Source organism: Rhagoletis zephyria, unplaced genomic scaffold, assembly GCF_001687245.7.
Source record: "Rhagoletis zephyria isolate East Lansing unplaced genomic scaffold, Rhagoletis_zephyria_1.1 Rzeph_scaffold_02102, whole genome shotgun sequence".
NCBI classification, from domain to species: domain Eukaryota; kingdom Metazoa; phylum Arthropoda; class Insecta; order Diptera; family Tephritidae; genus Rhagoletis; species Rhagoletis zephyria.
In genome coordinates this window covers 56,647-78,571 of record NW_016159186.1, presented here as the reverse complement: position 1 = coordinate 78,571, position 21,925 = coordinate 56,647, and the positions used below count along the sequence as shown (strand labels likewise).

At 34.9% G+C, this 21,925-nt stretch overlaps 1 protein-coding gene across 3 annotated transcripts; it reads left to right on the top strand.

Moving 5' to 3' along the window:
- The first annotated feature begins 5,714 nt into the window (after positions 1-5,714).
- On the top strand, positions 5,715-21,850 carry pnt (ETS transcription factor pointed). 3 transcript variants are annotated; one of them, XM_017620252.1, is made up of 5 exons: positions 5,767-5,783; positions 6,195-7,472; positions 18,330-19,267; positions 21,223-21,380; positions 21,457-21,850. In XM_017620252.1, exons 2-5 carry the CDS (start codon positions 6,479-6,481, stop codon positions 21,518-21,520), a joined length of 2,154 nt encoding a protein of 717 aa, XP_017475741.1. In that variant the 5' UTR covers positions 5,767-5,783; positions 6,195-6,478; the 3' UTR covers positions 21,521-21,850. The 3 variants fall into 3 exon arrangements, with proteins under 3 accessions (XP_017475740.1, XP_017475742.1, XP_017475741.1); XM_017620251.1 differs by having other exon boundaries at positions 5,715-7,472; XM_017620253.1 differs by lacking the exons at positions 21,223-21,380; positions 21,457-21,850 and adding an exon at positions 20,282-20,620 and having other exon boundaries at positions 5,715-7,472.
- The last annotated feature ends 75 nt before the right edge of the window (positions 21,851-21,925 follow it).

Here is a 21,925-nt window from a genome sequence, read left to right as displayed (position 1 = left end):
GATCTAGCTGTGCGATATGTTCTTTCGCACTACCGGTAATCGGTTCATAATTAATTCATGTTGAATGGTGAACGAATTACTTTTTAAAAATTTGCCTGGACTTTAGTGAAGAAGACTACCTGCTTTGCGTTCTTGATTATCTTACTGTAGCTGTATATTATTATTTCGCTAATGTACGCAGTAACTTACATACATATACATATATGTATACAAAAAATCGTACAAAATAAATACGATGCATTTACTGCGTAATATGTACTCACTTCTTTATGTGTTTCTTCATCCATTGATTGTTGTCTTTAATGGTTTCTATGTAATGATCTAGCGATTTGATAAAATGGAATTATTATTTAAATGAAAGTAATTAAACTAGTAGTAGAATATGAAATGTCAATTGCGGTAAGAAGACTATTAAAATATCGGCAAAAAGTTAAATATATACACATAAATATATATTTACTCATAAATAGATATTTATATGCACATATAAATGAATTTGTAGGAATACATATAGATTTGTAATTCTCGGAAATTATACCAATTGATCCCTAGACGAGCGGCTGCTGATCTTTTTTTATTAGATAATAATAATGTTTTGACGCGTACACTTAGGGCCTACGATTTTACTATTTCGTTAGACAAATAGAGGGGCCTACGATTTTACTATTTTAAGAATAAGACCCAGTAAACATGTGTGGATTAAANTTTTTTTATTAGATAATAATAATGTTTTGACGCGTACACTTATGCTAAATGTTAGACCGATGTCGTTAGACAAATAGAGGNCCTAGACGAGCGGCTGCTGATCTTTTTTTATTAGATAATAATAATGTTTTGGCGCGTACACTTATGCTAAATGTTAGACCGATGTCGTTAGACAAATAGAGGGGCCTACGATTTTACTATTTTAAGAATAAGACCCAGTAAACATGTGTGGATTAAATACCAAAATCGAGCAATAAAGAAGTAATCACTGGTTCATCAAAAACGCTGTACCTCAATTCAAAATATTTGGGAAATATGTTGAGATAGAGCGAATCGAATTCTGAAAAAGGAAGGGTTCTTCTACCAAATTCTGATGTAGGGCGTTCTTGAAAAGTTTTCTGTGTTAGGGTGTTTTTGATCCGGCTGCCGAGATAGGTCGATCTTCCACTCAGCATTCGAGTAATATCTAAGNTACCAAAATCGAGCAATAAAGAAGTAATCACTGGTTCATCAAAAACGCTGTACCTCAATTCAAAATATTTGGGAAATATCTTGAGATAGAGCGAATCGAATTCTGAAAAAGGAAGGGTTCTTCTACCAAATTCTGATGTAGGGCGTTCTTGAAAAGTTTTCTGCGTTAGGGTGTTTTTGATCGGGCTGCCGAGATAGGTCGATCTTCCACTCAGCATTCGAGTAATATCTAAGGGTGCGTTCGCACAGAAAGCCGAGCGGTGCTGAGCGAAGAAAGGAGGAGCGAAACGAACCTCCAGGTGTTCACGCTGAACGAAGCGGAGCGGAGCAAAGATACAACAAAACTTATCGTCAATGCAAAGTGGCAAAAATATTTGCTCAATTTTGTTCAAAAGATTAGTTGGAAAATTCGTTCTTATACGAATATTTCGATATCAAAAACAGGTTTGCTTTCAGCTCCAAAACGCTTCTGAAAAAGCTTGCTGTATGAACATTTTCATGTACGTAAATAGAACAGTAATTTGAAAGCTTGACTCCGTTCGGAACGGCTTCACTCGGCTCGGNTGGTTTGCTTTCAGCTCCAAAACGCTTCTGAAAAAGCTTGCTGTATGAACATTTTCATGTACATAGTACAGTAATTTGAAAGCTTGACTCCGTTCGGAACGGCTTCACTCGGCTCGGATCCGCTATCTGTGTAAACGTAGCCTTAGATAGCTAACTTCAAATAGGCGACACAAAATGTTAACAAACTTTTTCAAATCCTTTTTATCTTCGTTTAACCAGCTAAATCGAATGTAGTTGGTCCGATTTCCATCACCTTCAACTTTTTGAAATTCATTGCACTGTGTTACTTATGTACATATGTAAACGGTTATATGTATGTACATATGCGCTAGAACTTACAGATATTGTATTAAAAAAAAATGGTTTCATTTTAAGCCGATATTAGATTAGTTTAGATTAGATTAGATTTAGAGGAGGGAGCTGGTCACCTAGTTACCGCGACCGAAACGATCTATTGTAACAAACCTCTATTCAACTACAGGTCATCTTTGATTTGGCTGAATACCATTTAGGTCGTGTGCTTCCAGGTACGGTGATCCTAGGAAGCGAAGTCTGGTCCTGGTAAGGGCACATAATGTGTTCTGCTATTTCCTGTTCTTCGTTACACAACCTGCACTGGTCAGAGTTGATAACTCCTCTATTTGACAAGTGTTTCATTACCCTACAGTGGCCAGTAAGAAAGCCTGTAACAATTCTTACTTCATGCCTACTGAGGTGAAGGAGTTCTTCGATTCTCCTTGTTGATATAACCGAAATGAAGAACTTGGCCTGTCTGTTACTCTGTTACCTTCCGTATTTGTCCAGTACAGTTGTACTGCGTTCTTCATCCAGATATAGTAGTTCCGCCTAACAGAGCTCCATGGCAGACCGGTAAAGGGTCCTGGGCTTATGAATCCGTGTGCTGCCCCTTTTCTGGCGAGAATATCTGCCACTTCATTGCCCATGACTCAACTGTGTCTCGATACCAATATGAGGTATACCCGGTTCCTTGAGGCGATCAGTATTAAAAGTAGAAGACAATCCCACACCAGCTTTGAGGTGACCTCGTGCGCTTTAAGAGCGAGGAGCGCCGCTCTGCTGTCCGAGTGTATATAAATGTGTTTTTTAGTAGCCCCACTTTCTACACACTGCCTCAGACAAAGTTCATTGGCGTGAACCTCGGCCTGAAAGACAGAGTTATCCTGCCCCTGGTGGAAAGGAGCAGTCTGGGTTATATGTTCAATGTTTCTAAAAATTTTGGAAGCTACTTACCGTTGAACAGTAAATATGTATGTACATATCGTCACTACACACGAATAAAGGCGCGCTAGTGTTTTGACGGCGAAAAAAGGCTTTTAAAAAATTTTTTGCGAAAAAAGATGCTTATAAAAAACTTTGGCGAAGTATTTTAAGGGTCTTTGACGCTGAAGTTTTTTATGCGTCTTTTTTTTCGTCAACTTTTGAGCTCGCGCTTTTATTCGTGTCTAGTGACAATTAGTATGTATGTGTTAATCAGGGTAGCCAACTCATTTATGAGAATTCCCCGATTTCGACAATGAAGTTCCCCGATTTTGCCCGAAATTTCGTAAAACTCCCCACCCAAAGATATCTCCTTATTAAAAAAAAAACAATTGTATGTATTTTGATATATTAAGTATGTCAACAAAGAGTAAACAATATATGTACATATAATATTTACATACATACAGCAGTTAAAAACAATTTAGTCCCACCATATTAAAACAAGTTTTCACATTTTTTTTTATTTAATTTGAGTTATTTTTATAAAAATATAGTTCATTCTTTAACAATAACCGTTTGAATCCAAGTTTTAAACTTTGTGCAATATGTAAAAAAAAAATCAACAAACTTTCGTAAAAATGTCGAGCTTTTTAATTCGATTTTCTAGGAAAGTTTTGAGTATACAGTTTTGTAGCACACTCCATTCTACTGTAAAAAAGTGCAAGTTTCAAGTACCTACCTAATTTTTTTGCCGAAGGTGTTGCGGTTTTGCTCCATAAAATAAAATAACTAGCAAATGCTACAAAGAAAATTCTAAAAAAAAATCAACGGTAATTTTTAGCTATTTGAAACTTTATTATACTAGGATTGAACGAGCTACAGAACTGCATACGGCTCATTCCACGGTAACAGCGAGACATTTCAACTTACATTTTTTTTTAATCATTGTGAAACTAGTGAAGCAAAAAAGAAAAATTTGTTTACACCTAATTCCTCACAAAAAAACAGTTCATCCCCCGCTTCCCAATGTTAACTGAAATGCTCCACAAAAAACGCTCCATTCCGCGATGCCCCACGCAAACTGAAATTCTCCGCAAATCGAGGAATTCCCCACGAGTTGACTTCCCTGGTGCTAATGCACACAGTGTAGATGAATTCTCGATTGCGATGTGAAAAAATCAAAGGGAGCATTCAATTGGGGAGAAAACGAATGGGAAAAGAAAAAAATGAGCAAAACCAAATTACCAAACGATTCAACACTCACACAGCATATACACTCATTATCCAATAAACACACAGCGCCAACACACTCTCACTCAGCGCCATTTCCACTCAAATGCTCAGAGTCGGCTATGAGAATTCCTCTACTCTGCCATTGAGTGAATATTCATTTTCAAGTGCATTCGTACATATCATACAATTATGTACCAATAAACAGGCAGTTGGAGCAAAAGAAAACCGCCACCACCAGCACCAAAATTATATAGCACACTTTGGTGGAGGATGCACACACATACATACATAAGGAATGAACTAAGAAGAGTAGAGTGGTGGCTACCACCAATTGAGCATTAGGGCAATGAATACGGCTTACAGAGCGCATAACCAACAGATACAACAGTAGCATTAACCAACAACACCACTAGTACTGCTGCTAGTGGTAGAGCAATAACAACAAATACAGCTATTATAAATATGCGAATAGCGGCGGCGCATACACCAGCGCAAACAACTTCTACACCCAAAGGCACCAACTTCAGTTGTAAAACGGATGTCGAATGTTGTAGAGGTTCGACACGGATATCTATTCGTAAACCATAACGGGCACAAACGGAAAACGTAATAAAAGTACATACATATGTATGTACTCAAATTCTCATACACCAAAAGTGCGATCGTTTTTGAAAGTTGGACAAAGGAAAATTTGAGAAAAAAAAAGAACTGTCGGTAAACGATTTTAGATATTAGTGATGATTAATATGAACGTGAAACAAAAGTTTATTAATTGACGCGAATAAGAATTTTTAAAGCGCGCTGACAAGTGATCGCGAAAGGAGATATCTTAGCTAATTGAAAATTAAAAATTTAAAACCAATGCAGTGCAAACAAATTTTTCACCAATTGGAGTTGATCAAAGAAAAATTAAGATCAATTTGAAAAATTATTGTGATCATTAAGAATTTGCCAGTGCAAAAGCTTTATGATAAATAAAAGCATATAAAACAGAGGAAGAGATGAAACTGCGATAAAAAGTACGAAATATGTACAATAAGGGTATTAAATTAAGTACAGAATCAGAGTGAATTTGCGCGTTGAATGACTGGAAATTTTTAAAGGCACTTTATTTTTTATTTATGCGATAAATTACGAGCGTATTGTGCTGCGCGCGATAGCATGTGGAATTGAATGGAAATCACTGCGCACAACAGCATTATATTTTTGATAAAAATGATTTAAATACACGCTGGACATGTTGATAAACAAAAATGTCGCCGTTGACTTTAAGAAAATAAAACCGTGTTGGAAATGATAAAATTGAGTGAGCAAGTGCTAGATCGCTACAAGTTTATGAGTGATCGTGCCGACGGGCAATTCAAAGTTGAGTGCTGCAATAAAAAGAAAATGTATGTAAGTTCAAATTAGGATCATACATATCAATGAAGAAACTGTCAGGCATATACCAAATTACAAAATTAATAAAAGCTTGTAAAAAATAATACAACATATTTGAAGGCAGCAAAAATTTAAAATTATGACATAGTAAAAAACTAAAAACATATACATACCTACAGTAGAAAAACAAAATATCGAAAAAATTAAAGGTGAATAGCTCAACTAATAAGCCACTAACACCTATTTTGTAGAAATACATATTCTTAATTTAAAACATGATGTCCAAAAAAAAAGAATGATTTATGGCTTGCTTCTTGAGATCAATTTAAATGTTTTAAACAACAACAAAATTTAAATATTTTACCAAAAGAAAAAAAATAGTTTTAAAAATTTATAATAAAAAAAATCAAGTGCAACAATAGGGAGCGTATGATCTTAAATGTTTTCTGTTAATTAAATACAAACCTACAAACTTAAATTGGATATATTTATAATTCTCACGCAACGAGATTTGCTTAAGTACATTTTATAAAAACTGATCGCAACCAGCAGTGCAAACTCTCGCACTAATTGAAGATCTCAAGCATCCCCTAAATTCAAACAACCACCGCTTCGATTAGCGCAGCAACTGGTACTACACAATTGCCCGATCCGCCAACTCAATCTTAATCAGTTGAATACAATGCAAGTGAAGTGATTCCAGTTCATTAAATTTATTAAATTCATTTATTGCAAAATCAAAAATCCAACTACTTCATTAAATCTACTCAATTGCAATAAAATAAAGTCCACAACGATTGCTGCTCAAAGTTTAAACGACGTCAATGACGAGCATTTTCCCAATCACCAGTTTGAAAATTTCTCATTGCCGTCGTTGCCCAGCCATAGACAAAAACGTGAAGACATGCCGCCCTCTGCGTTCTTAGTTGGTTCTACCATTTTGACTACAGCAAAAACAGCAGTGAGCAGCAGCAGCAGCAAAAACAACCTTAAAAGCGCCGCAACAAAATACCAAACAACAACATCACCAGCATCAACACCAAAGTTGCACTCGCCCACAAAAACCATTTCAACTTGCTCCTCGCCGTCGCTGTCGCCACAAGCAACGCAAACAAAGTACGTGGCCTGCAGTCCAACAAACGCACAAAAATACAATCAAAATAATAATTGTCAAACAGTACAAAATTACAACTACTTAAGTGCCACGGCGGAGGAACAACAACAGCAGCAGCAGCAGCAGCAGCAGCTACAACAGGCGCAGCTGGAACAGCAATACTTGCAACTGCAACAATATCAAGCACAGCATACGTCCAACAAGAAATCGCCCCAGAAAATGGTGCTACAAAGTTATGACAGTTATACCTCTTACCACTTGCCGGCGCACCATCAACATGCTGCGCATGCGTTGCCGCATCAACTGCCCTTATTGCAGCCGCCTCTTCATCAGCAACATCAACAGCAGCATCATAATCAGCACCACCAAGCTCAGCAGCAGCAGCAGCCGCAGCCGCAGCATCAGCAAACGCATCAATACCAGCAGCAATCACCGCCGCAGCACCAACAACAACACCAGCATCTACAGCAGCAGCAAAGTTTGCAATCGCTGACGCAACAAACGCAACATCACCGTTTGTCTGGTGGCAGCACTGGTAGTGCCTCCGTAAGTTCCTCCTCTTCGTCGGGAAACTCAACGGCCGCTACTGGCCTTAGCGGCAGCACGTCTGGAATGAGCGGCGGTACTTCATCGATCCTTGGTTCACCAAATCCTACCGCTTCTTCACTCGGCATTGGGTACTTCAACGATATGGCCACCAATTTTGGTGGTGACTATGCGCCGTCGCATCACCCGACCGCGAATTCATATTACACCGACATCGATGCGAATTTCTTTAGTCAAGGTACATAAATTTTAAGGCTTTTTCTCTCACCATAACTTAATTAAAGTTAGCCGGAATTTTTTTATGTAATTTTTCGGGAATGATTCTGGCAACTCTGTCAACTCATCACAGTTTTTCGAAATACAAGTCTTTCGTAAGACAATTGTCAACCCTGGCAACTATCATGAAAGCTCTTCTCTGTATTTCGAAAGACTTAATTGAAAGATCTGCTAAGGAGGAGCGTTATTCTTTATGTCTTTCAGCAAAAAGTTACATTTAAAAAAAGATTAAATGTAATTTAAAAAAATATATATTTTTCGTTTTAAAACAATAAAACAAAAAGTTAAAGAAAAAAATAATTAAAAACTGAAAATATTTAAATTAAAAACATATATAAAGATAACTAAAGTAAGTTTCTAAGCATTCAATTAAATTAAAAATATATATATTTTTATTTTTAAAGCAATAAAATCTAAAAATAAAAAAAATAGATCAAAAAAGAAGCAAAAAAAAATAAATATAAATATAAAAAATAATAATTGTAGGGTAATTGAACTGTATGTCTTTACACTTGTTTAAATTCTTGAAGTTAAATTTATTGTTCTATGAATTTGTTTGTTAATGGAAAAGAAAATTTTTGATTATTAATAAATTAGCTTTCAACAATAGCAAACTATAAAGAAATAACAATTTTAAATTAAATATATACATAACTAAAATAATACATTTTTTCTTTCTAAATAATAGAATCTAAAAATTAAAGGAAAATTTAATTAAAAACAGAAAAAGTTTAAATTAAAAAATATACAAAAATAACTAAAACTAAGTTTCTAAGCATTCAATTAAGTTTAAAAAAATATATATTTTTCATTTAAAAGCAAAAAAATCTAAAAACTGAAAATTAAATATTAAATATTAAATTAAAAGTAAATACATTAGGATCCTAAAATTGTACGAAATTAAAAAAATATTTTTTTCTTTGTAAAACAATGAAATCTAAAAATTCAAGAAAAGTTAAAATAAAAAATAAAAAAATTAAATAAGTTTCAAAAATTAAAACGAGAAAATCAAAAAATTAAATGAACTATAAGTTAAAAATGAAAAAATATTAAGTAAAAAAAGTTTCTAAAAATTAAGTTTAAAAAAAATATTTTTCTTTTTCAAACAATTAAATCTAAAAATTAAAAAATTTATTTTAATAAATTTTAATCAAAAACCAAATAAAATTTTATATAACAAATAACATAGTCCTTAAAATTATATGAAATTTAAAAAAATATATTTTTCTTTTTAAAACAATAAAATCTATTAAAAAATATAAAAAAAGAGAAAAAAAGCAGAAAAGTATGAAAGGAAACAACTAAATAACTTTCCAAAATTAAATGAAATTAAAAAATAATTTTCTATTTATAACAACAAAGTCTAAAAATTAAAAGGATATCAAATTAAAAAACAAAATATATTACACTAAAATGTAATTTTAGAGATCTGCATAAAATGATATTATTGATGCAATTTTCGGTAACTATCTTCTAGCCCAGTCATCTTTTAAACTTTGGGACGCTGAAAATGCCTATATTTTGCCTAAGTGCACTCAAAGGGTATTTTTAGCCCAAACACTTAATTTTTAAGCCAGTTTTTGTTTTCGTTTTCATACATTTTTTTTGGCGTATGGTAAAGAACTAATCTTTCTATTTGATCCACCATCGTTTGTTAGTTTGCGCCGATATAAAAAAAAAAACTTTGCAGATTGCCTCTCTGCTTTGCAAACTTGGTTCTACCTTTGGGTTAGCGGGCGCCATTGCCTTTATAGCCCTCATACGTGTGCGGAGCACATCATCCATGCGATTGGCATGTCCCAGTCATCGCTACAATTAAATATTAATACGTTTCACTTTGTCCATGCCATTGCATAGTTCGCATAGTTTCTCATTCCATCTCCTTCTGCCGAGAGTTATCTTAAAGCTTAAACAGCCGGCAGCGTTTATCCGGATTAACTCGGACTTAATCTGGATCAATTAATAATTTAAGTAATAGTAGTTTTTGATCATTACCNGCGAGAGTTATCTTAAAGCTTAAACAGCCGGCAGCGTTTATCCGGATTAACTCGGACATAATCTGGATCAATTAATAATTTAAGTAATAGTAGTTTTTGATCATTACCGTAACGCGCTCACTATCATAATATTTCCCTAGGGAGAAACTTTTCTAAAGCTTCCTATAGATTTCATAAGGGTGCGCGCTTAAAGCTATGTATGTCTGGTTGTTACTGTTCTAAATACGAGAATCTGAGAGAAATTATTTATGTTAATCTTAAATTAAGATTCTTAATCATAAACTCAATTTTCATAGCGTCCAACAACCCTTTCATTCGCTTTCGATTCATTCGTGAATAACGAAATTTTTGCCGGAACGATCCTAAGTTGAGCCAAAATAATTCGGTGTTAGTCATAAAATATATACATTTTTATGATTTTCTTGGAGAAGGAGAACCGATTTTCATTCGTATAATAATAATAATATTTTGGCGCTTACACTTTCAAATGGATTTTATGAGCAGCTTTTTCAAGGCAGAAGTACACTCAGAGGTCTGCCATTGCCTGCCAAGGGGCGACTGCTGCTTAGAAAAAACATTTCCAGAATTTTGTTTGGGAATGTCGCTTTGACCAGGGATAAAACCTGGGAACTGAGGTTTCGTTCATTTTTCCCATATGAATAAGTCGTCGAACACGCTTTGTATGGAAGAAAATGACTGAAACCGTCGCCAAAAAAAAAATAAAAATGCTAAAAATCAACGATAAGTGCTAGCTACTTAAAACTTGCACATTTTATATTAAAATTTAATGGGCTATAGGGTTGTTTTTTTGTTTGTTCTATTTACTGGTTTATTAAACAAAAAAAATAGCGAAATCAACTGTTTCATAAAAAATTCTTATTTTTGCGATTGCTTAAATTTCGCCACAATTATATTTTTTTTGATCGCCAACGGAATTTTCATATGAAACCGACAGAAAAAGAAAACATTCGTTTAATTTGACACACGCTAATGTACATATATATGTTTTGTATGCATTTTCATGCCTCAAATGCTTGATATCCCCACACAAGTCTAATATTTACTTTTCGTCTATAATTGTAGTACTTCTAATAAAACTGCTCAAATGCGTTGCATGACACAACAATTAATGAGATACGGATACTTTAATTAAAAATCGTGTTTATAAATGTAAGACATTTGTACACAAATTTGCTAAGATTTTTAATTGTGGCTGCTAAGCGCCTCCATTAGAGTACCACCCACACTCGCTGCTGTCCAAAGTTAAACAGAGACACTTTCAAGTCAACTTCCCCCCACCACAGGGAACTCTCATTCGCAAACGCTGTGTCTTAGAAAATTAATATTGACATCAAAGAGAGATTTCGTGTTGCATGCCACAAATAAGCTGTGGCCAAAATTGAAATAGAATGAAACTTTAATTATCTACTCAACACCGCTGTGGCAAGTTAATTGCGCACTAACGAGGGTGTGAACTTGTGATAAATGTAAATATAAATACTCGCCAAACCCAAATACTCATACTCGAACGCCAATTCCCAGCTCTGCAGTGGCGGCGGCGGCGGCGGCGGCTCCTGGGATGAGTGAGATGTTTAGCTGCGCGCGGCGGCGTACAACATTTCATGTAATTAAATTGCAATTTATTTAAATTCCCAAACAAGCATGCGGCATGCCTCATGCATTTGCCATCAAACTCAAGTAGTCGGCGGCAATCATTTCGGTGTGTATTCCACATACATGCAAACTTTAAATGGCTGGCATGCGTTTATGTATGCGTAAGGCAGTGGGTGGCTGTTAAATACAAATGCACATATTTATGGGGGTTGTGCCACTTTCTCATGCAGCCAGATATTTACAGCAACAAGTCGTTAAGTTTGTATGTTGTTTTTTTTTTCGACCACAGTGACACGGTCCTACGACCGCAGCTCTCTGTGAATCAACAAGTTTCAGTTGCTTTGTTCTGCCCGCAGTTTTTGCCTGCTGGCGCAAATGACACCCCGCCGAGTGGTTTGTTGAGTGTCTGTGATTTTTGTATTGCATATACATATGTATATAAGTACATACATATATGATTGTATATCTATGTGTGTGCATGCGTGTACTGCCCCATATGCCTAACTACTTAATTCTATTATTTGGGCGATTTGGTTGATGATTTAGAACGAAGAGTGGCACTTATTTAAAGTATCGATGCTTGCATATTTGTGTCTTGATTAAGAGCTGGAATTTAATAAATTGTGAATGTGAATTGGTGAATTGAATTTAACTAAGTCGATGTCGTTAAGGACTGGATCAACGACCTTTTTTGTAATAAAATATTTTAGGCGCAACGACAATGACTTCCATGAATACTAACTTTAATTAAAGTTAATTATTGAAGAATGGATAAAACCGATTTATGCTACATAACTACTTATGCATGTACTTCAAAACTGTTTTCAAATCATTACATAAGAAGTATGCCACGAGTAAGCAGTTTGATATGGAAATGTGCGTTTTCAGAACAGTTCAGGAAAGAGCTTCCTTTTGCGGGGAATTTTGACTATTTAATTTTAAATCATTCAATAACTTACCTAGAGTGCAGAAAACCTTTTGTAAAATTTGATTTTTTACTCACAATTAAAACTCTTGATGATTGATGTCAGCAATCAAGGTGAATTTAATTTGCCTTGCCAGTGGAGTCAGAAAGTTCATCGAACGAACAATTCATTTATATATGGGTGTTTCCATACAGCCGTACGCGACATTCGTAGGCTTATGGAGTAACATAAATCTCTCAAAAATATAAGTTACTGAAAAACAAGATTACGGTTATGTTGCAACCCAAGGGTACTATGTTTGAGAAAGATATAAGAAACCTTGGTGTGGAAAATATCCGTTCAAAACAAGATGATAACGTACGCGACAAAAAAGGAAGTGGTTTTAAGATACATATGCATATATGCGAATCATTGGAGTTTTTCTTTTCTTTAAAAATTCCTAACTAAGCTAAATAATGTACCTTTACAATCCTTCAATTTTTTAATAGAAATTATCTCTGGTTAGTTTTTATTTAAAAAAAAAAAAAAAAAAACATAATAGCGAATGCGACGGATTTTTCTCCCATACAATATTTTTACTAGTAACACATACTAAATTAAATTTTTAATGTAATTTTTTCAGTTATTCTCTCCACCGTTTCGCGTTTTCAAAACCTTTTTCCGCCATCTGAATATGAAATTTAATGTTATAAAGCCGTTTGAATTCATTTGCATGTGTTTTCGGTTTACATTTTCATGGACCATATATGTACATTTTAAATTGGGCAAATATTTATTCATTTATTAATATGTGATATTTTATTTACAATAGCTAATATTAAATAATAATAGTGAGCCGAGACGAAATCAACTGTAATTTTTAGCCTTATAAAAATTTCGAGTCAAAAATTTAAAATTTTGATAAACTTTTTTTTTAATTTGTTGAATTTTTGTGAGTTTGCCCAGAGTCTTAAACTTTGACTTTTACATGTGGCGTATGTTATACAATAAGATATATTCTTATAAGAAATTAGTGAAAAATTTAACATTTAAATATTGAATGTACATACATTCTTTAATAAATTCAAGCAATTTAATAAAAAAAAATTAGTTGAATGGGGTTATGCTAGTGCGGGGAATTTCACCGAAAATGGGGTAATTTCGCGGTGGCCAACGGGGAGAAAGATAAAATAAGTTGGCATCCCTGATTACCAGCATAGTTGCGAATGAATGAACATAGAAAAGAATGAATGCGTGAATCTAACACACGGACTGGCTGGAACGGTTGAATAAGCTTCTTTTTTTTACCTTCCTTTTATTAGCTCGGGGTGTAACTATGTAATATTGATGCGCCTAAAAGATGCAGCGTTTTCTATTCTCAAGTTAAATACCTGATGACAGTACGAATGGCAATTATAATAGGGAGGTTTTAGTTTTTTAATCTAATCGCCAAAATAACGTAAGCGACATTTTTATCAAAATTTAATTTGTGATGCAGAAATGCATCTAGAAGCTCTAGGAATATTTCTTCATGAAAAAGAAAAATTTTGAAAAAATGTCTTGACCTTTAAAAATTTCTATAAGATAGCCGAATATTAAGAAAATAAAGCGAAAAAGCTATTTTATTTTACTACACCTGTTTATAATTTCCCCATGAATAAGGCCAACAACTTTGAACTTATTTTGTTTGCTCTTTCCTAAATAAAAGCTATCCTGACTGTTAAAAGTTTTATTGTAATTTTTGGTCTTGACTTCATAACCACATAAGCATTTTCATTGCATGAAATCTATGTAAAATAAAACCGGTTTATCCGATTTTTTCTTAATTTCAAAATCGGGAATCGGTTTCCTCAAATTGCAATTTTTCGAATAACTCGAAAACCGGGTTAGGAAAAAAGACGTATATTCGAACACCCTAATATGTATGCAAATATGAAAAATTTCAAGTCAACCAAAAACTTGGGCACTTTTTGTACCAAATTTTGACGAAAACGTTATTTTTGTTAGATTTTCATCACTCGCCATCCTCTCCTCGTATGCACATTAGGATGATCCTAAAATTCATGTGGAAAAAGTAAAGTCGTAATTTTTATGCTCTCACCCCCTAGGATGTTCTATACCGAAAAAAAGTATACCCTTATTTTTATACCCGAGCGCATTTGTGCACAAGGGTATTATAACTTTGTTCACATAACGGTTGTTTGTAACAGGCAAAACGAATCGAGATAGATATAGACAAATGTATACATAAATGATCAGAATGAAAAGAGAAATCGATTAAGCGGTGACTGTCTGTCCGTCCGTCCGTCCGTCCGTATGTCCGTCCATCTGTCTTTCGGGCGTAGGACGGATGGTATTGAAAATGGGCAAAATCGGAAAAATTGATATTTACAATCATTTTTAGACAAAAAATAAGAATATTATAAATTTTTGAAAAATGGGCGTAGCCACGCCCACTTATGGTTACATGTGTATATCTTGGCAACCGCTGCAGCGATTTCTTCCAAACTTGGCGCAGTTGTTGGCCTTGGCACAGCATAGCAAATGGCCGAAAATTTTTAAAATCGGGCAATAATCACGCCCACATTCCATATAAGGGTAATTTAGAGAAATACGAAATCTTCGATAAATCAGTAAATTTTAAAGCTGATTTATTCAAAATTGACGCTTGCAACAATTCTTTACCAAGAAATACGTTTATGATAAAATTTTGGAAAATGGGCGTGGCACCGCCCACTTATGATCACATATATGTACCTCGGTAACCGTTCTACCAATTTCTACCAAACTCGGTATGGTTATTGTGCATGCCACACAATAGCAAAACGTTCAAAATGAAATCGGACTAAAATTACGGCTTTTCATAACGGTAAATTTTAGAAATGCTTGAAACTTCAATATTTCGAAATTTAAGGATGCTAATTTACTCAAAATTTAAACACACTGGCTTACCATGCAGCGGTAGCTTTCGGAGAGGTGAAAAACATATATTTAATATTTGCGCCGGGTATTTAATGTTCGGCTCCGCCCGAACTTAGACTTTCTTACTTGTTTNAATTTCTACCAAACTCGGTATGGTTATTGTGCATGCCACACAATAGCAAAACGTTCAAAATGAAATCGGACTAAAATTACGGCTTTTCATAACGGTAAATTTTAGAAATGCTTGAAACTTCAATATTTCGAAATTTAAGGATGCTAATTTACTCAAAATTTAAACACACTGGCTTACCATGCAGCGGTAGCTTTCGGAGAGGTGAAAAACATATATTTAATATTTGCGCCGGGTATTTAATGTTCGGCTCCGCCCGAACTTAGACTTTCCTACTTGTTTTACTTTGAAATCAAAAAATATTTAGAGGTCGCTCAAAGCGACCAAAATTTTCCATGTATTTTATATGGGGAAAAAAACAACTTTTCGTAGAAATGGTATAGAATATCAAAAATCAATATTTTTCTACCAGAAAACTCTGTTTATCTGAAGGAGAATCCCAACAATAACACCCAATTGTTTATTTAACCATTTTTCCATCGCAACTATAATTTATATGTCTGCCAAAAACCCCGAAAGATGCAATGGGGCGACCAATAAAAAATCGTTATTATTAGAAAATAGTTAAATAAGCAATTGGTTATTATTATTGAAAGTCTCCTGAAGAGATTCCGATCCAAAAATATTGATTTTCAAGAATTCTATACCAGAACGAAAAATTATACTGAAGATGGCGCAATGCCGAAACTGGTTTGTCTGCAAACCAAACTTGACAAGGGATGACGGAAATTCGTTCCAAAATAAATCAATTCGATACCATGTCTACGAAAAATTTTATTTTTCACGTATAAAATACATGGAAAACTTTGAGCACTTTGAGCGACCTCTAAAAATTTTTTTTATTTCAAACTAAAAAATATGGGTNATGCCACACAATAGCAAAACGTTCAAAATGAAATCGGACTAAAATTACGGCTTTTCATAACGGTAAATTTTAGAAATGCTTGAAACTTCAATATTTCGAAATTTAAGGATGCTAATTTACTCAAAATTTAAACACACTGGCTTACCATGCAGCGGTAGCTTTCGGAGAGGTGAAAAACATATATTTAATATTTGCGCCGGGTATTTAATGTTCGGCTCCGCCCGAACTTAGACTTTCCTACTTGTTTTACTTTGAAATCAAAAAATATTTAGAGGTCGCTCAAAGCGACCAAAATTTTCCATGTATTTTATATGGGGAAAAAAACAACTTTTCGTAGAAATGGTATAGAATATCAAAAATCAATATTTTTCTACCAGAAAACTCTGTTTATCTGAAGGAGAATCCCAACAATAACACCCAATTGTTTATTTAACCATTTTTCCATCGCAACTATAATTTATATGTCTGCCAAAAACCCCGAAAGATGCAATGGGGCGACCAATAAAAAATCGTTATTATTAGAAAATAGTTAAATAAGCAATTGGTTATTATTATTGAAAGTCTCCTGAAGAGAAACAGAGTTTTCCGATCCAAAAATATTGATTTTCAAGAATTCTATACCAGAACGAAAAATTATACTGAAGATGGCGCAATGCCGAAACTGGTTTGTCTGCAAACCAAACTTGACAAGGGATGACGGAAATTCGTTCCAAAATAAATCAATTCGATACCATGTCTACGAAAAATTTTATTTTTCACGTATAAAATACATGGAAAACTTTGAGCACTTTGAGCGACCTCTAAAAATTTTTTTTATTTCAAACTAAAAAATATGGGTATATTTTTTTCGTTTTAGAACAATCCTAGGGGTGAGAGCATTACAATTTCGAATTTACTATTTTTGGACCACCCTAATGTACATTCAATTACAAAAAAGTCAAATGCCTAATATACATATGTATCTGTATATAGTCATACCCAGATTGTGGTTAACTTTTTGTAAACGTAAAGTGTGTATATTTATTTCACATTGTTCCCGCTCAAATGTGCGCGCTTTGTAATGAATGAATGAACTCTCGCTCGCCTATAACTACATATCTCTATTTCCATAATTTCAGTGCAGTTGCCTAGGTAGCGTATGTTGGAGCACAGTTGGAGCAGTACGCTCTTCTCATACACGTACACAACCCCATTTACACTCATATACTCCCAGTGGCAATCACCCGATTCATTTGCTTTGCTCAAACTAAATGTATGTACATATGTAGGTATGTCCATTCATACATATTTATAAAGACTTTTTGTTTTTGTTTTGGCTACAGTTGGAGCTCATTTTATTTTCTTGTGCTTTTGTATTGGTGATGAGTTGAATTTTGATTGGTTTTCGAATTTCATCGAAGTCACTATATGGGCTGTTATTGTATGTGAAGTGGCGTATTGAAGATAAGACGATTGGATGATGGTCACGCCTTCTGAGGAATCTGGCTGCTGCAGCTTGATTTTTTTTCTGTTTACTATTTATTTTTCTGCGCTTGCGTTTGAGTAGTTCAGTGCAAAAATAAATATGATTTGCATAGAGTTGTGTAATTTTATGTATTCTTGTATTAGTGGGCATTTCAGTGCGTTTTACTTTAGTTGAGAGAAAAAATAACTTGTTTAACCCTATACCTGACCATTCAACTTTTTCACGAGCATTTTTTAACTTTCAACGCACTAACCATTTTAATATTTTATACAGTGCCTGGAAATAAGTTCAGGGCAATTGCAGTGGCTTACAGCTTATTTCATACAGTATATTTAGTGCTAGTGTAGATCAGTGTGGCCACTCAATAAATTTCATTTGTAGGCAAAAATATAGCAAACCCGACTAAAATGTACCTAGCCTGTTTAAAAATTCCAAATAAGTTCAATTAAAAGGTTTCATGAAATATTCTAATATGGGTGCCAAGCGCGGGAGGTTTAAGAAAGCGTTACTTCTAAAATGTTCTTAAAGAGGGTTGCCATCTGCTAAAAAAAACTTTAAAACTTTTCAATATGCATACGTATGTACAAATGTACGTACTTACATAAGTAGTTGTCAATCGAAATGTGTTTAAGCCGTTTTGTTTTGTTAAGGTATATTTAGATTTAAGAACTCTTGCGATTGTTATGGCAAGTGTATTGGTTTCAAGCCTGAGAAGCACAGAGATAACTAGTCCAAAATAAAACCTTCGAGCATCGCCTAATTCTGAATTTCGGATTCGCAAATACTGTTACTTAAAATATTCCCTTCTTCCTTATTCACTTCCACTAACATTTTCATACTTTTCTTATTCCTTGTGCAAACATATTTATGCGGATACATTTGTAGATAATAGAATAACATTCTACTTTTTCTTAATTCCAGGCTACAGTAGTAATCCGCACGATCATAGTAACAACAGCCCGCCCCCGCAAACGCAGCAGCAGCAGCAGCAACAACAATCGCAAAATGCGAACAGCAATGCATCACTGCTCTCTCATGCGCAACAGCAACAGCAGCAGCAACAACAACAATCCCAGCAGTCCAACAATCCCGCCGTGAGTAGCAACGCGCCAGGCGTTAACGCCAACCAGTCGGGCGGTCAAACCCCCAGCCACAACAACAACAATAGTGCCAATTTGAATTACATGCAAATGGCGATACGAAATTCTGCTGCTGCCGCAGCACTGTACACCCAACATCAGATGAAAGAGGAACCTGGCACACAAAATACATCCTCATATTCAAGCCTCGGCAGTGGCAGCAGCAATGGCCAAACCGATCCCGCTGATCTCTCCGTTTCATCCGTTTACGGTCTACCCGCGCATCTGGCCGGTGCTGCAGCTGCGGCAGCAGCGGCTGCCGCTTCAGGTGTACACTACGATGATAACGACTATCATAGCACGCTTTCGTCGCAAGAGCATCCGAGTTATCAGGATAATTCCGATTTCTATGGCATTACAGCGTCGAGCAACGAACAAAAATACAATGCATATGGTCGATCACCATTTCCCGATGCATATGGCTCCGAGTATGGCGGCTACGATCCAACACGATTCCCAACAATGGCCGGGCAATCGCCAGTCGATCAATGGGGAGTGCATCATGCGGGCCAACATTCAGCGTCGTATATGAATACGATGAGTTTGGAGAAGGCGCTGATGGGAGCGTACCCCATGCAAGGAGGTGTGCCATGTTTTACAGGCTCTGGGCCCATACAGCTGTGGCAATTTCTATTGGAATTGCTAATGGATAAGACGTGTCAGGGCTTTATTTCGTGGACGGGCGATGGCTGGGAATTCAAGTTAACCGATCCAGATGAGGTGAGTTTTGGAAAAAGCGAACGTGGCGTATGTGGTTATAGGGGATATAATATCTAAGAGAATTAGATAGAATAGGTAGAAGTTGAGTGGTAAAAGACAATTTTTGGAGCGCTAAGAATCCGTAAAAAGTGTTAAATTAAATTCAGATGCGTGCAAAATTGTAAACTGTACAAAAACCAAGAACACCTTGCTTAACCCTAAACATACCATGTTCCAGACGATAACACTGTTTATCCAAGCTGGGGTCTTCTAAAAACCCACTTGTTTTTTCTTTAAGTTTTTTCCTCAACTTGGATTTTTATTATATATAATTAAAATTGTGGGAACTTGGAGATATATATCTCAGTAATCTGTTATTTATCATATAAAAATCAAGGTTTAATCACACTAGGGAAAATCTCAAGTTTTGAAATGACACTAAAATCGCCGAAACACGTGAACTTAATTTTGAATCGTAGATTACGAATCTGTATTCCGTTTTCTAGATCAGATAATTTTCCCAAAGTTATTTTCATTTTTATGAAAAAAAAATTTTAAAAGTAGCAGCTTTTTCTGTAAATGTTCTTCATTTCTATTCAAGCCCGTTCATTTACAAAAAAAATCAAGGTAATAAAGAAAATCGATGGATAAATAACTACGAATGGTCAAATGAAAATGTGGAAGCTTTTTTTGTAAGAAATATAAGCAGGAAAGAATGTTATTCATACGCCGTGTACGAGTCTGTTAAACTTTGATGTTTTTCATTAAAAATGCAAATTTTAAATTAAAATATCTTGGGGAAAATGACCTGGCCTAGAAAACCGGTAGATCTGTAATGTACGACCCGAAATTAATTTTGTATATCTTGGCGCTTTTTGTTTTGTGTTGGCATTCGGTAGAATCACACAAAATCACTCTCTTTGGTGTTCTGAGGACCCCACTAGGTGTTTTAAGGGTTAAGACGTGGAGCGTAAAAGCATAGTAAAGAATTGCGATAAACGCCATAACTGTGGTTAATCTACATATATTTTGTAGCGTCCGAATACTATATTTGAGCAGTTGGTAGGAACCTGGGTTCAGGGTTTTTTATTACCAAGATGAAAAGCAAACTGAGCCAAGCACGAAAACTAATCAATATACATACCAGTTTCCGAACGAAGTTGAAAGCATCCTGCAGTGAAAAGTCAAACCAGTCAATAAAAATAACAGTTCATAAACTATTTAGTATGAGCTAAAGCGATGGCCGAGTTCGACAATTTCAAAAAACTTAAGCGTCAACGACATCTGCCTTTGATTGACCTGTCAGCGTAAAAAATAAAATGCAATTAATTGATTTTCTTACAAATGTTTGCTGAGGCATCGCGGGAAGACTACTTGGAGGTGGTAAAGATTTTTAAAATTAAATTAATGTAAGTTAATTTAATTATTTCAATTTAAATATAAATTATAAAGTCGGAAATCTAATTTTATTTGAGAAAAAACGTGCATATATATGTAAATGAATACTTGTACCATAAAAATGAAATGACATTCGAAAAAAATATTTTTCTTGAAAAAAAAAACATTAAAAATTACAATAAAATAATTATGTAATTAAAGAAAAAAAATATCTTGAAAACAGAAAAAAATATTTTCCCTAACCAATGACTTCAAGCTCGGACCTCACTTATGCTTTTCTCGTGGTTGAAGTGGCAGACTATGCCATCAAATGGTATGATACTACTAGTATTTCTACTGGTAGATGCTGATGCATAGTCAGACAATTGACATCTCATAGGATACTGCCATGTTAAATATACCAGTCGCTAACATTGAAAAAGGATAGAACGCGAAGTCGTTGGGCTGAAATGCAAACTGGTAGCATTATAGTTCGCAACTAGTAGAATTCCCTACAGGGCAGTTATAGAATCCTACTTATGTACATTTACACTTGCATTTACCTGATTTTCAACTAAAATATTCCATTCTCTTTCCAGGTCGCTCGTCGCTGGGGTATTCGCAAGAATAAACCAAAAATGAACTATGAAAAACTCAGCAGAGGTCTACGTTACTATTACGATAAAAATATTATCCACAAGACAGCTGGCAAGCGCTACGTCTACAAGTTTGTTTGTGATCTACAAAATCTGATCGGGTACGTTGTACATTTATCTCAGTGATCGACAGGAATGGTTTGTAATACATATATATTAAAAATGTTTTCTTTCCAGCTATACACCGGAAGAGTTGTGTGCTAAATACGACCTCAAGACGGACAAGAAAGACGATGATTAGAGCATTGATTGAGGGCAGTACGCCAAGGCAAACGATAAATTAGCTGTGACAACAGCAACGAGCCCCTAAGCCACCCACATAAATTACATAAAGCTCGCTGTGAGAAATAATGTAAGGTTCGCGAATGCCAAAAGCTGTGAGATCATCAACCTACATACGCCGCGTTCGGTTGAAGTCACCAATGTGGATGGTTAGCAGGAAGTGTGGTGCAGAAAGTGCGGTGCGCGTTCATGTAAATGTGGATTCTTCCGAATGTGCTTAATTTTTTAAAGTACATTAATGCTTTACACATACATACATATATGCTGAAATACATGCATATATACTATACAAATACACACTCACACACATACATACATAAGTATGTAATTATATTTAAAAAAATATATGTAAATGCCTTTATTC

What these genes read in the sequence shown, in the direction of transcription:
- pnt (XM_017620251.1), top strand. Translation starts at nt 6,479, where the DNA reads ATGCCGCCCTCTGCGTTCTTAGTTGGTTCTACCATTTTGACTACAGCA. An exon ending in TGCGAATTTCTTTAGTCAAG is followed by an intron (nt 7,473 to 18,329) that starts GTACATAAATTT and finishes TCTTAATTCCAG; the next exon opens with GCTACAGTAGTAATCCGCAC. An exon ending in AGTTAACCGATCCAGATGAG is followed by an intron (nt 19,268 to 21,222) that starts GTGAGTTTTGGA and finishes TTCTCTTTCCAG; the next exon opens with GTCGCTCGTCGCTGGGGTAT.